This window comes from Opisthocomus hoazin, chromosome 10 (genome assembly GCF_030867145.1).
Source record: "Opisthocomus hoazin isolate bOpiHoa1 chromosome 10, bOpiHoa1.hap1, whole genome shotgun sequence".
Classification (NCBI taxonomy): domain Eukaryota; kingdom Metazoa; phylum Chordata; class Aves; order Opisthocomiformes; family Opisthocomidae; genus Opisthocomus; species Opisthocomus hoazin.
The window spans coordinates 28,418,563-28,432,639 of NC_134423.1; the positions used below are offsets into that span (position 1 = coordinate 28,418,563).

At 49.3% G+C, this 14,077-nt stretch overlaps 1 protein-coding gene across 2 annotated transcripts in view; it reads right to left on the bottom strand.

Annotated features, from left to right (window-relative positions):
* IGF1R (insulin like growth factor 1 receptor) overlaps window positions 1-2,281 on the bottom strand; it is a 188,824-nt gene extending 186,543 nt beyond the window's left edge. For both annotated transcript variants that reach the window (XM_075431314.1, XM_075431313.1), the window contains exon 1: window positions 1,850-2,281. In XM_075431314.1, coding sequence (XP_075287429.1) covers window positions 1,850-1,943 — 94 coding nt within the window. In that variant the 5' untranslated portion in view covers window positions 1,944-2,281. The remainder of the gene's footprint in view (window positions 1-1,849) is intronic.
* Window positions 2,282-14,077: the final 11,796 nt, after the last annotated feature.

Genomic DNA, 14,077 nt, shown 5'->3' on the forward strand with positions numbered 1-14,077 from the left:
CGCAAGGGATCCCCAATCCAGCGTGAGCCCGACACACCAGCAGAAAACCGGCCAGCACGGGGACGAAGGCGGTGATGATCGCTGCCTAATCAATCGCAGCCTAATCACCCACGGCAGCGCCAGCCACCCCAGCCCCCTCCATTCCCCCCGAAAGGGGCGGGCGCTGCGCTGGAATCACAGGTTTGAAACGCACCAAAAGACGGAGCCGGGGGTTTCTGCAACTCCCTGGCAGGGCGGAGGGGCAGACCCCGCGCTCTGCAGCCGACAAGCGGCGGGAGGGAGCGGGGGGGGGGACCCGGGGCAGCCGGCCGCCGGCAGCACCTCGACACGCGTTTTTCCGGGCGCAGCCCCGGCGCTGCTAAGGCAACCGCACAACCCCGAACGCCAGACAGCGCGGCCGCTTAAAAAACAGAATTTTGAAGAAAAAAAAAAAAATTAAAATCACCTTTACAATATGGCTCATCCGGCCATCAAACGCTTCTATTTACGCACAAACGTGAAGTATCAACCGAGAAATTCGTTTTTTAAAAAGAAACAAACAAACAACAGCAGCCTGCGACCTTTAGATTGCGGGATGCCACCGCAATTCCGCACCCCGAGCAGAGCGAGCGAAACCCTTCCTCGGCAGTAAAGCGGCAATAAGCGCCTTGCCTTTCATTTCCAGGAATTCTCTGCTCGCTACGGCAGGTTATTGCTCACAGCCTCTAAATATTGACAAAGATCAAGCTCCTTCCCGGCGGAGAGCAAGCACAGTTCCTCCCAGCCTGCAAGTGTTTACTACGCAGCTCGCAGCCCTGGCTGCAGAGCTCTAAACACTGCGCCGGGCTGCGGGGGGGGCCGTACGCGGGTCAGGTGGGGGAAACACAAAGGAGGGGACGGCCGGGCGTCGCGGCCCCCTCCTCCGGGTGTCGAACCAGGCAGGCACCCCGGGGAAGGGAGGGATGGGGGGGGACGAGGTGCAGCCCCGGGCTGTTCAACGTGCTGCAGGAGCAGCCGCGTAGCAGGAGGAAAACACGCGTAATCCCCGCGGGCGGCGGCGGGAAACGGCGCGCGCCCCGGCAGCCCCTCACGCACGGTCACGCAGGGACCCCCCACCCTCAAGCACGTTTACACAGGGACTCCCCCTCACGCACAGACCATCACGCACACCTTCACGCAGGGATCCCCACACACAGACATCCCCCCTCACACACAGATTCCCCCCCCCACGTTCACGTAGTGACCCCCTCTCACACAGACACGCTCACGCAAGGACCCCCCCACACACACACACGTTCACGCAGGGACGACGCCCCCCTCACACACAGATTTCCCCCCCCCAGACACGTTTACGCAGGGACCCCCCTCACACACAGATCCCCCCTCTCACAGACACGCTCACGCAAGGACCCCCCCTCACACACAGACCCCCCCCCCCAGACACGTTCACGCAGGGACCTCCCCTCACACTCAGATCCCCCCCCCCAGACACGTTCATGCAGGGACCCCCCCTCACACTCAGATCCTCCCCCCACACACACACGCATTCACCCAGGGACCCTCCCTCACACTCAGATCCCCCCCACACGTTCACGCAGGGACCCCCCCCTCACACACAGACACCCCCCCCCAGACACGTTCACGCAGGGACCCCCCCCTCACACACAGACACCCCCCCCCAGACACGTTCACGCAGAGACCCCCCCCTCACACACGCACCCCACACACACAGGCAGCCGACGCCCTCACCCCCCCCCCCCCCCAGGCAGCCCCTCACGCCCGCCGCGGGAACCCCTCCGCTGGTCCCCCCCCGGCCCGGGGGCCCCTCTCCGCCCCCCCCCCCCCCCGGCCCGACTCGCACCGTACTCACTTTCCCCATTTGTTGGCCACAGACAAAGTGCGGCGAAGGCGAGCAGAAACCCCCAGACGACGGCGAGGGACCCTCCTCCAGCGCCAGACTTCATTCCTCTTTTTTTTAATTGGACACAAGCCTCCTTTCCGAAAAGAAGAAGAAAAAAAAAAAAGTCCAAAATTGTTCGCTTTCTCTTCTCTCTCCCCGTCCTCTAAAAATAACGACGGAGGCAAAAGGCGGACGAGAAGCGGGGCAGGATAAATCAATCCACGCTGCCTCAAGAAATGAAGGAAAACAAGACCCTTCGGACCGGCGAACCGGAGGGTTTTTGAGGTCCCCGGGTGTTGATCTTCCGGAGCAGCCACACCAAAAAAACACCCAGATACTGGCGATGCGCGGACGGCCGCGAGGAGCGGGCGGCATGAAGGGCGCGGGGCGCGGCGGTCGGCGGGGCGGGGGGCGGCCGGCTGCCTCCCCTCAGCGCTGCCCGCCGCGGCGCATCGCGCGGGGGAGCCGCGGGCGGGAGGCGCGCCGGGGCTGCCGCTCGGCATCTTCAACCTCCATTTTCAAACGCCGCGCACGCAGGCGGAGAGACACAGACACACACACAAAAAAAAAAAAAAAAGGAGAAAAACACAGGAGGGAAAGGGGGGGGGGCGGGCGACCCAGACAATCTTATTACAAAACAACAGCGGCTGCTCCGTCCCCCGGCGCGGGGCTGCCCTGGCGGGATCCCCCCCGCTCAGCTGGGGAAGGGGGGGCTGGGGGGGGGGTTAAAAACAAACCCACCCCACGCACAACCACCACCCACAACACCGCCACAAGTCCGGCTGGCTGCGGAGACTCCAAATGCGGAATATGGGGCGAAAATGAATTAAAAAAGGGTTTCCCCCCCCCCCACTCCTCCTCTTCTTCTCCTCGGCGCCGCTGCCACAGGCTCCTTCTCCCCCCCCCCAAAAAAAAGACAAATCCAGGACACAGACACAAAGCAGCAGCGGGGCGAGCGGAGCAGCTCAGCACCCCGCCTCTTCCCCCCGCGGCTCTCCTCCTCGCATCCCTCCGAGCCGCCTTGCCATCGCGCCGGGGGCGGGGGCTGGGGGGAGGACGACGACAACAACAACAACAACAAAAACCACCCAGCGAATTTGTAAATCCTTTTTTTTTTTTTCTTTCCTCCCCCCTCCTTTCCTCCTCCTCCTCCTCCTCCTCCTCTGGGTGTGCGCGCGCTGCAAACCTTCCCCTCGCGCTGCCCAGCCCAAGGCGGGGGGGCGGGGAGGAGGTGTGCGCGTCTGCCTGTGTGTAAGCCGGGGGGGGGGGGACGAGGCGGGCGATCCGGTTTGCTGAAGGTCAAAGCCCAGGAGCTTGTCGCGAAGGGTCCGCGCTTCCTCCGGGGAGGGAAGGGGCTGCTGCTGCTGCTGCTGCCGCCGCTCCTCCTCACAACGAATTCGCCGCTCGCTTGCAGCGGGGTTCGCAGCGCGCTGCGGCCGCGTCTGCCCCCGCTTATCCTCCTCCTCCTCCTCCTCCTCCTCCTCCTCCTCCTCCGCGCTGGCTCGCGTTGCACGACGGAGCGCGGGCGCCGTAAACAAGAGCCCCGCCGCCACCCCGCTCCGCTCCGCCGCGCCCGCCGCCGCCGCTGCTCCCCTCCGCGGCCGCACGGCGACGGCGCTCGCGCCCGCCCTCTCGCGCTCCCTCGCGCTCTCTCCCGCGCGCGCACGCGCCCTCTCTCGCACAGCGGCGCGCGCTCACATCCCGCCTCCCCCCCCCCCCCCCCCGCGTCCTTCCCCCTCGCGGGCTCCCCTCGCCCAGGCGGCGGCGGCGGCGCGCGCGGAGGTGGCGGCGGCGGCGGGGCGCGAGCGGGCGCGAGGCAAAAGCTGGAGCGGGGCGGCGCGGAGCGGGGCGGGCACCGCCGTGCCCTTCAGAAATTGAAAAAAATCACCAAAAAAACCCCCATGTGAAAAGGAAGGGACCGAGCTGGGAGGAATGGGAAGCTCGTAGCCTTGATTTCGACGTGTTCCGTGTATTTATTTACCTCATTTAATCGGTGTTGCTCCTCTGGGCCGCAGTGTGCTGCTCGGCGGGGGCAGTTGGGCCTCACCTGAGGGGACAACCCGCGGCAGAGCGTGTCCCCCGCCACGCGCCAGCCCCAGCGAACCCTCCGGTGTCGTCCGGTCCCCGCGCGCTGCCTGGCTGCTCCCCATGGCGTTGTCTGCCCAGGCCCCAGGTGGGGAGAGACAGGTGAGCTGAACAGAAGAGGTTTGGGCTTTTTGGGGATCGGGGAAACATGGGCCGCGTTCCCGCCGCCTCGCCGAGGCTGGTAGCAGCCGTGCTGCGCGGCACGTGGGTGTCCTGAGCAATCGCAGCGTTGTTGCAATGCTTTGGCATGGGGAGATACCAAAATGATGCCGAAGTAGAAGAAAGCAGACATCTGTGAGCATTAGCTATATCCCACCTTATTCTAACGTAGTTAAAAAAGCTAGGTTAAGAAATATGCAACTGTCACGTTATTAATGCAAATGTCAAAATTAGGTTTTCACATTTAAACCTAAATTCTTCTTGAACATCGTGTATTAAAACAGCCCCCAGTTACGTTGCTACAGTGTTTTCCACAACCTTGTACATGTTTTTCTTCTCGTAGTTTCTCCATCCGTTTGTACACCATTTGCCTCGTCGGAATGGTCCAGTATTGTCTTAGTTACACGTTAGCTCTCGCACGCTTAGGAAAGGTGAGAAGGCTTTGTTCTGCCTCACAGAAGTTAGGGGGAAGATCATCGCTGAGTACAACAGGGGCCGAACTGCCACACGCATCCAGGCCTGTGTCAGTAACTCAGTAGTAAGTCAAAGCACGGGTGCAGACCCTTTTGGGTGGTAGCACAGCTCGCTCAGGGTTCAGTGCAGGACAACCGGGCGTTAATGTACGAAACCGTCCTGGACTGCCATGCACGTGTGTATCAGAGACTTTATCAACTGCCCACAGGCTTTCAAGGCCTCGGTTGAACTGGACCTGAAAGATCTTTGTGGCCAGTAAATTTTTACTATTGCTCTGTACAGCTGTGCCTAATCCTAGGGCCGGACACCGAGCAGAACAAGTGTCCTTTCTATGCATATTACAGCACTGATGCGGCATAAAATGTAGTGTGTTATTTACAAATTAATGTATTGTTGCATAAGGACAGAGCTGAAGTGGGAACTGGGTGTCTATCATTGTGCTGTCATAAAGAACTTTTATTATTGTAAAATAGCCTTTCTTTCATTATTTTGACGAATAGGGCAAGTCATAGACAAGCACGTTGTACAGGATGCCGTACAGGCAGAGGACAAAAAGATGCGCTGTGCCCCCAAAGAGCTTACAGTCTCATATAAACACAATCCTATAGGTGTCATAACATGGTTTGTTTCTGGAATCTGGCAGATTCCTTTAAAACGAAAAAAAAAAATAATAATAACAACAGCACAGCGTTGAACTGGAGGCGTTTGCAGCGCTCTCCATCCTCCTGAGCTGCCAATGTGAAATTCATAATTTGGAATTATTTGGCTGAACTCTGCCAGGACATCTTTACCTTTTGTGCTGTGGAGGTACATGGGAAGAAGCCCTTTTTCTGTGAATGCCGAGATTCCCGTAGCTCTGCACTCTGAAGAGGTTGAGAGGAGAGCTGTGCCCACAGTTCAGCTTTCCTTACCCTTTCACGTGTTTGTCAGCTTTCAGTGCCAGCCATGCGCGTACACATCCTCAGCTTCAGTGCACACTTTTAATCAGATTCGGCTCCTGTATGTTGACATCTTTGTCCAAGAGTGGTCCTGTTATTTGCAGTGGAAATACTGAAGTCAGGATTTTCGAACATGTACAACCACAGCATGGTCATATCTTTGACAATGAAAACCTCACGCAAACTGTACTACATGCACCATGTGCAAAATTAGAGAGCTATAATTTGGACAAATTAAAGTTAATTTTCATGGTAATGTGCAAAGGTGCTTCATGATGAAATCTGTTTGCTTGTCAACACTGTTTGCCTTTACCTATAGACCTGCACAAAGGAGGTTGATACGAATGGTGAAAAGTTTTTATTTACTGGGGACCCGGATCTGACATCCTACGGCTGAACACCACTCAGATCCTAAATGCAGCTTGAATAGCTTAAGTGTTTCTTTGGATCGAGAAGTGATTAAAAATGTTTTGCTGGAACTTCATCAGAAGAAAGTAAAGCTGACTGGATATAAAAATATCCAGCCCAGAAGGGAAATGTTTCAGCCAGTGGATTAAATGAGGTGGTCAAAATGCAAAATTCCTATAGACCCAAGTCTCCCCAAGGCCATCTGAATGCATCAAGGTTTTGTTAGGAGAAGGCTTCCCAAGCAGTGGCCATTTATAATCTTTGCTGAGATTTGGGGAAACCATCCCTCCATTTTTTTCTGACTTGTTTATTTTGTCAGGTCATTCTCCCACCAATTTAGACCTCATTTCCACTTCTTCTGCCTGCTGCTTCTTGCCCAACGGCTCAGCAATAAACTGTAGCAGTCACTGTTCTTTTGTTATTGCCCAGCAATTCACTGGGGTCCTGATCCTTGGTGATGTCTCCTACATGAGGCCACTAATAAAACATTTTAAAAATAAGGTATAAACTGTTCAATGCATATTGTGCGTCTGGGTTTGTGCAAAGTTTTCCCCGCCTTTCTTTTTGCACATAAAGTCTAAACTATCATTTTTGTTAGTGTAAGAAATAATTTTGTCATCACTTGAGCTTCCCTGATGGTAGAAAATGACTTTCTTCTCTGTCCTGTTGGTTCTACAATCATTCTTCCTCTCCATTTGCACTGGGCTTCATGCCTCCCCTTTTTCCACTGCTGGTTTATGGTCCTTGAGATAGACAGATGGACAGAAAGAAACACATGAATACACACACACACACACGTTTTACCCTCTAGAGTGTGATGCTGAATGCCACCAGCATACCTGCGTCCTGTTTAAAATGCCGCTTAAGTGGAAAATTCCGGAAGTGTGGCAGTAGGGATGAAACAACGCGGTTAAAACAGCCGCTGACCCCGGTCTCTCAAAACATATATCTGCCCAAGGCAAATATCCTAATACTCAGCCATATTTTAATTTTAACAGCAGCCTTACCGCTGCTTTCTGGGGCCACCACTGGGGAGAGAGAGGCCTCACTATTTTCCCTGCCTCAGTGCTCGTACTCCGCATAGGCTTGACTAGACTTTATTTTGGCTTCTGCAGCGCTTTCAGGGCAGACTGACCTCTTTACCAGACGCTAGCTTGTCGTAACCTTTACGCATCTGAACATTTTGTATTACCGGCGTAAGGGAGCAGTTGAAATTTATTCTCCTGCCTGCCCCAACCGTGTCAACTCCCCAGGACGAAGGTCAGCCACCGCGGAGCATTGCCCATGCACCTGTGTCTGCTTGAGGTGCTGCGTCTTCAAAGGTCTCTGCAGCTCCCGGCATGGCCTTTGCCACGCTCCCAGCAGCAAAGAGCAGCTGCCGCAGCCACCTCCCTTTCTCCAGGGGCTCCTGGTGTTGCCGACTCACCTTGTTCAGGCTCTGTTTCAGGCTGAACGTTTTGGTTGCAGGTAGGTAAGTGTGCTGGGTAGGAATTACACCTGGGCAAGCGACACATCTTTTACACAGCTTGGGCAAGCATGATTTGTACACCTGAAGGACACATACAAATCCTTGGACATCACTGCTTTCCCCCAAAAATCTCCACTTACAAACTGCATTTTATAGGCTCATAACAAGCCCTTCAATGTTAGGCAAAATGTTAGGTTGCCCATTTTTACCACGTTTTCCGCTTTTTGCCACTTTTTGCTCAGCTGTGAATTGCATCACGTACCAAGGACCTCCACAGGCTCCCAAGTGCAGGAAGGTACTCAGTCTCCTCTCGGCAAGGAGACAGGAGCATGGCACACACTCGGATGGGCGCTGGGTGGGCAGGTTGCCGTTAACTGCTCTGCAGCAGACGAGGTGTCTGTGGAGCCTCTCCATCCACCGGCCGTCTTTTCTTTCCCAGATGGGCAGCGTTGGGCAGGATCTGGGTAGAAGTAACCATCTTGCCGTAACAGCGAGAGGGCTGGGCAGAATCCCTGCAGCTGCAGGAGACCAACCTCTTAAGACAAATGGAAGGGAGAAAAAAAAAAAGATTGGATCTGTTTGATATGTGCAAGACTTAAATACCAGAGTACTAATCAGAGAGACCCAAACGAAGTACACTTCTTTGGCTCTGAGTGATTTCTAATTCTCCTGGCCCTAATGCTACTGCAAACAGTGGCTCAAAATTGGTCCCTTCTGGAGCAAATAAAAAGCAGAAGGGAAGAAAGGGTATTGTTTATTACTGCTTTCCCGTACACGTCCTTCCTTCAAACAACGAAGTATGCAGTTACATGGACGATTTAGGGGCAGCAGCTGAGCAGGAATAACTATAAAATTCATGTTTTAATAACAACAACAATAATAAGCACACAACAGCATTTATAACCCTCGTTACAGGCCTGAGATATCATATCCATAGCAACTGCAGCAAGTGGTGAATGCCATATATTTAGAGTTTCCGTGCACCTGCCTAAAATAGCCACCGATAAATTATGCTGATGTTTGTGCCTTTCCGACAGTGTTTTAAAAGGCTGTCGATGCACTCTACAATCGTTCTGAGCCTTCGCGGCGCAGCAACGGCAATTTCACTTCCCTACCAAACCTCCGTGTTCTCGTGTTCGTCTCCCCTCTCATGTTTCTGAATGTGACAGATTAGTCAAAAAAGACACCTCGAAGGTGAGCGTGGCGGCGCGAGCGAGCGATGGGTGCAGGGGAACAGCTGCCGCTTGCTTCCAGCGTCTGTCGGCTTCCCCGCTCCAGCACCGCGGCTGTCAAAACGTGCCTACCGTTAATGTATTGAATTAATAAACTGTTGCAAGTAATTAGGGCTCTACCCTGCTCCTGTTGCAGACAGTAGCAACGTGATCACGCTATATGTTAATGGCGTGCGCATAAATAGTTTACGAAGAGTTAATGAATGACGGAGAGGTGTTGGAATACATGGCTAGTCAGTTGTGGAGATTGTTGCAGAGTCCAACAGGTCAATCGCGTGCTTGTAACCGTGGCTTGCAAGCATCTACAAGACCATCTGTTGATGTGCTTATTACATTTTATAACACAAACTTCTGATGTCTGCAATGTGCTTGTAACAGCTATTTATCTAGTATTATTAACTCTTTCAAAGCAACATATATTGTAACTTAATATGCAATATTACCAGCAAGAATTCCATCAACCTAACAGGGAGAGGGATCAAACTTCAACCCCATGTAATCGGCAGAAAGGGTCTGTCCCTAGTATATTATATTATTTTTGCGTTAGGCACTTTGGGTTTGCACCTCTTAAACTTTGGATGTACGTGAATCCTATTGAACATAAACCAGGCCCACCCAGGTGCCCTCTGGGGTGACGTGACATCGACCCAAGGCAGCGAGAGGGGCCTGCTATCATCGTACCAATACCTGGTAGAAACTTCCTGCATTTTCCGATTCAGTAGTAGCATCTACCCCCAGATCTTAAAATGTGTTTATAGGCAATTAAATGTCACAGTTCATTTGTAAGGAGGATAATTATGGCTACCGGGAAGAAAGAAACACGGGTGCCGATTGACTTCAGTGACTTTAAGCTCACCCATTTTACCTGCAGGAGAGTTAAAAGGACCACAAATGCTTCTAGGTTTTTTGGTTTTGGTTTTTTTTTAAACGTCGAGTATACAATCATTTATTTAAAATAGATTTGAAAAGAAACTTCTTGTTTGTCTCTGTATTTGCAGTTGACTCCAGATGGAGCTGGATATATGAAAATTAGGATTATTTGTTCTAGTTTCACAGAACATGTAAATGGAACCTGAAATAAAGTCAATAGTGTGTTAAATTATGGACTGTGGGTATTAATTTATACCAGATCTTTGATAGAGTTCTATACAGAATAAAAAGACCTAAACATTACATGTGCACGATACATACAAGAATATATATGTTTTCATTGATTAGTGTCTCCATCAGTTCGATGGCATGCTAGCATCAAAACTCCTTCAAACCTAGTGAAATCCAAACTATCTCACATTTGAAAGAAGAAGGAAAAATGTTTTTTCAAGAAGAGCATGGAAAAGCACAGCCTTAAAACTAATAAACTGGATCTCCAGCATAAAAAGCAAAAAAATATTTCCAAAAATTGATGAAGAAAAAAAAACCCTGACTCTTTCTTTGTTGAAATAGGATTGTTGACTTCCTGTAAAAGCCAGGATTGGGCCAGGTGTTGTTTCAAAGAGATCAAATTATCATTAGATTTTAGGGTGAATTAATGTACAACTGTGAATGGCTGCATATACATTTAAACTATATTGAAAAGGGTTTAAAGCAGTTGGAACATATTTCCAGGTGGTTTGGGAATGTGTAAATATTAGCACATTCTGAAGGTTGGTTTTAAAAGGCCCTTCATGCTCGATAGGTCTTGACATCAATTTTCCCCTAATTTACTCTGTGTGTGTGTGTGTGATGAGTGCACTGTATGACCACCACATACTTTAGAATGGATGACTCACAGAGGTGCAATGGCAGCAGAAGGAATATTGGTCTAAAGATGGAGGACGTGGAAAGAAGGTTGTTAATCATAACCAACTTGGGAAAGAAATTTCTAAAGTCTTTTTCAGGACATGCCAAATACAAGAAATTATAATACTCCTTTGTAAGATGGCTTTCTGTCGGCACCTGGGTACTCACTGCCTTTATCCCACTCTTCTGCCCTTATTCTTTTTATCACATGAGTGCTCAGAGTGGGCACGATGCTCGTGCTGTGAAGCGAATACGTCCTTCTCGATACGTTGTTTAGAAAACTACTGCATTTAAGCAAAGGAGTTAAAGGTATAGGAGGCTCTTGTTTTGTGTATTAATGAAATGAACTTGAGTCAGAAAAACTGGCTTCAAATATTTTCAAACTTTAGGTCAAATTAGAATACAGGATATAGAGCTAACACTGGTTTTGTTTAGAATTTTAAAAGAATTAAAACTGTCTTTTCTTTATTTATTTTAGGGGGGGGGGGTGTCCAAGATTCTTTCTTTTATTGCGGTCTTAGTTTTCTCTTTCTGTACTTCCACTACCTACAGACAACTTGCCAAGGACACATGTGCTATGTGGCTAGACTGCTTCCATAGTAGAGAAAGGACTCAAGAAATGGACTTTGAATCTCAGTTGTTTCAATCCCAGTTACCAGCCAATTATAACCCCAACAGAGACAAACTGTCTCCTGTACATAATGCTTTTGTTAACTCCTCTGTATTCAACGCCACGTGGATACATTCAAGCTACTGCTTTTTTCTGGATGGGCTCCTCTAGCCCTGTCTGTGCTTTTATTCTGCCCCTGGAGACAGTCACAGCTAAGATTCAGTCCAAGTTGGGAAGAAGTAGCATAGCAGCTCTTGAGACCAGCCATCAAATAGTTTATACACACATAGCATACCTTTCTTAGCAACTTCAGACCACTATTCCAGCAAGTTAAAAAATATCTGGGATAATGAAGATATTTATCCAAATCATTTGGGCAAACCAATCAAAGCATTTCCCCTAGTATCTCTCCCAGCCACACACTCCCCATTTTCTTCTCTCAGAGCATTTCTGAAACTGGTATTCATGCAAATGAACTGGGGGAACACTGAGAATTTGTCCTTCAGCATCGTGTGAGCTTCTGGGTTTGTTTTGTGGGAGAGAGTTGTCATTTGCCTAGAAGTTCCCATAGTGAATTTATTGGTCTTCTGACGTTCCTGGCGCCAGGTCTGCATTCCCATAAAAGAAGCCAGAAGAAACTTCGGAAACAGAACCTTTATAGTATCCACATATTGGGCCGTATTCAACTCCAAAGTCAGCAGGTGCAACTTCCATTGATTTCAGTGGGAATTCTGTCTGCTTACGCGGGAGCTGAATTTGGTCCATAGTATCTGGGCATATTTCCCAAAAACTCTCTTCACTGAATGCAGGGAATGAACCAAAGCTTAATACACTTCTCTGCTGTCCCTAGGAAAGGAATCAGTCTGTCTTTTCAAGAGATCGTAGGGAAAAAAAATACCTGCTAGTCTTGCAAAGCTGCTTGTGCTGTTGTACCCCCATGTGAATATCTGAAGTTTTCCCACGAACTCACACTTCCCCTTGTTTAAAGAGTCTGTCCAAGATCACCTTTTTTTTTTTTTGAGGGTGAAAAGGAAGATTTTGTTCAGTCGTCTCTTTTTTTTTTTATGGCACAATATTTGTTATGCAACAACTTTTAAACATCACTGAAAAAACCTTCTAATGCAAATAATTTAAGAAAGAATCTCTCCTGAAAACGAACGTGATTTTGTCTGCAGAAATGCTCTTTCTGCTAAGTCATCTTACACAGAAAAATAACCAGTTGCATTAGATAATATTTTACTTAAATCCCTCAGAGTGGGAGGAAAACTCTCAAGTGCATCTTTAAGACCCTCAGCCTTTAGAATGTGTCGTTAAAACTGAACATATGCTTAAGTGCATTCTTAAATAAGACACTTTTGAATAAGGTCTTACATGACTATCTTAATACCAGAGGATTTGTGTTTTGTAGTATTTGCTAAAATAAGTGTAGATAAATTAAAATAGTATTATAATCTCCAGGCAAAACTACGTGTGGGTTAAGGCATGAGATTCCCATTCGCCACTGAAATCTGGTGAGAGCAGATTTTTCAGGCGGATGTCCATCATCGCAGAGGTAGGATCTTATCGGAGAAGGCCATTCTCACAAGAGTTTGGCATAGTTTAGTTTATGTAAATTCAAGATAAACTGCTGAGTGAGATAGGAGGATGTCTGGCTACTTTCTCCACCTTCTTGATCCAGATGGAAATAACAGAGACGAGGCCATGTTGTTACCTGCTGAAGTCAAGTTGTCAAAATGCTCCTCCAATCCTTTGGTCACACCATATTCACTGTCAAACATGCCTTTGAAAAATCCTCTTGTAGGCTTCTAGTTGGCATAAATCTACTCGTGTATGTTTATAAAATGTTATTTTCACTTTCCACCACACAAAATTGTAGGAATTTTCCTGAGGTGGCAGCAGGGGCGGTTCCATCCAAGAGATATATCCTGGTGAGAAAGCAAGCTGTGTGGCATGGGCGCGGGGGAAATTCGAGCTATTTTCTTCCTTTCTTTCTAGGCGGTGGCTTTTCCTTTGCTTCACTCCAGATACTCATAGTATCAGGTATTACTCACAAAACAAACAGAACCATGCTGTAATTGTGGGATCTTTTAAATTGCCATTAATCCAGATTATCGTCTTTCAAAGGTGGACTCCTCAGAGCAGATTTCCTCAGATGTAATATATCAGCTTTACAGTCTCAACTATCAAGAATAAGTGGATAGAAGATGCACCCCTGTGCAGTGTGTTGAGGGGAAACCATGGCAGAGGACTGATTGCCTTGAGCAAAGTACCTTCCTACGAGGAACCAGTCAAAAGTTGGATCAGGCAATGCTAAAAGATGTGGTCCATAAAGGAGCCTTTTTCCCTTCAAAATTTTTATGCTGGTGGTCCTAAACACTGTTCTGCATCAGCTCAAGCCAAAGCTTTTCCTCACTATAAATATTTGTGCAGAGCCTCGCATGGGGAGAAGAGCATGTCATAAAGTATCTTCTGATTTTACCAAGCCTGAAGTACCTCGAGAAGAGGCTTTGAAGAGCATCAGCTTTCTGGAGGGGGTCATTGCTTCTGAAGAGCAAGAAGAGTGGACCTGCAGAGTCACTTTTTTCCTGGATCCCATACGTTAATCCTGGCATTTAAAGGCTGAAGCCTCCTGGCTTCCTCACATTCCCACGTCCCTGTGGAGCACAGCACGAGCCACTCTGGCTGTAGTGATGATACAGTAGTTTTATCACATGTACTGTAATATTGTTCCTTGTAAAGCGTAACACTCTTGAGCAGGCATAGTAAACTGAAGACAATCAAGTTCTTAAAGGGTAATATGCTTTTATGTGTTTAGTAGCTTATGGCGCTACATAACTTCAGAGCCCAAATGCAGCAGTAGCCTCTCCAAATCACGCTATTAATATCGTATAATGAGCAGTGCTGCTACTCCTGAATTCTGGCACACCAGAGGGTGATTTCCAGCACTTCTGGTCCCTAGTAAAAATGTTATCCTCTCTACTGTATATGCACTTGGGTTATGCTGGGCAATGCTGCTCGGGATTGCAGCGATGTCATTGTGATTGA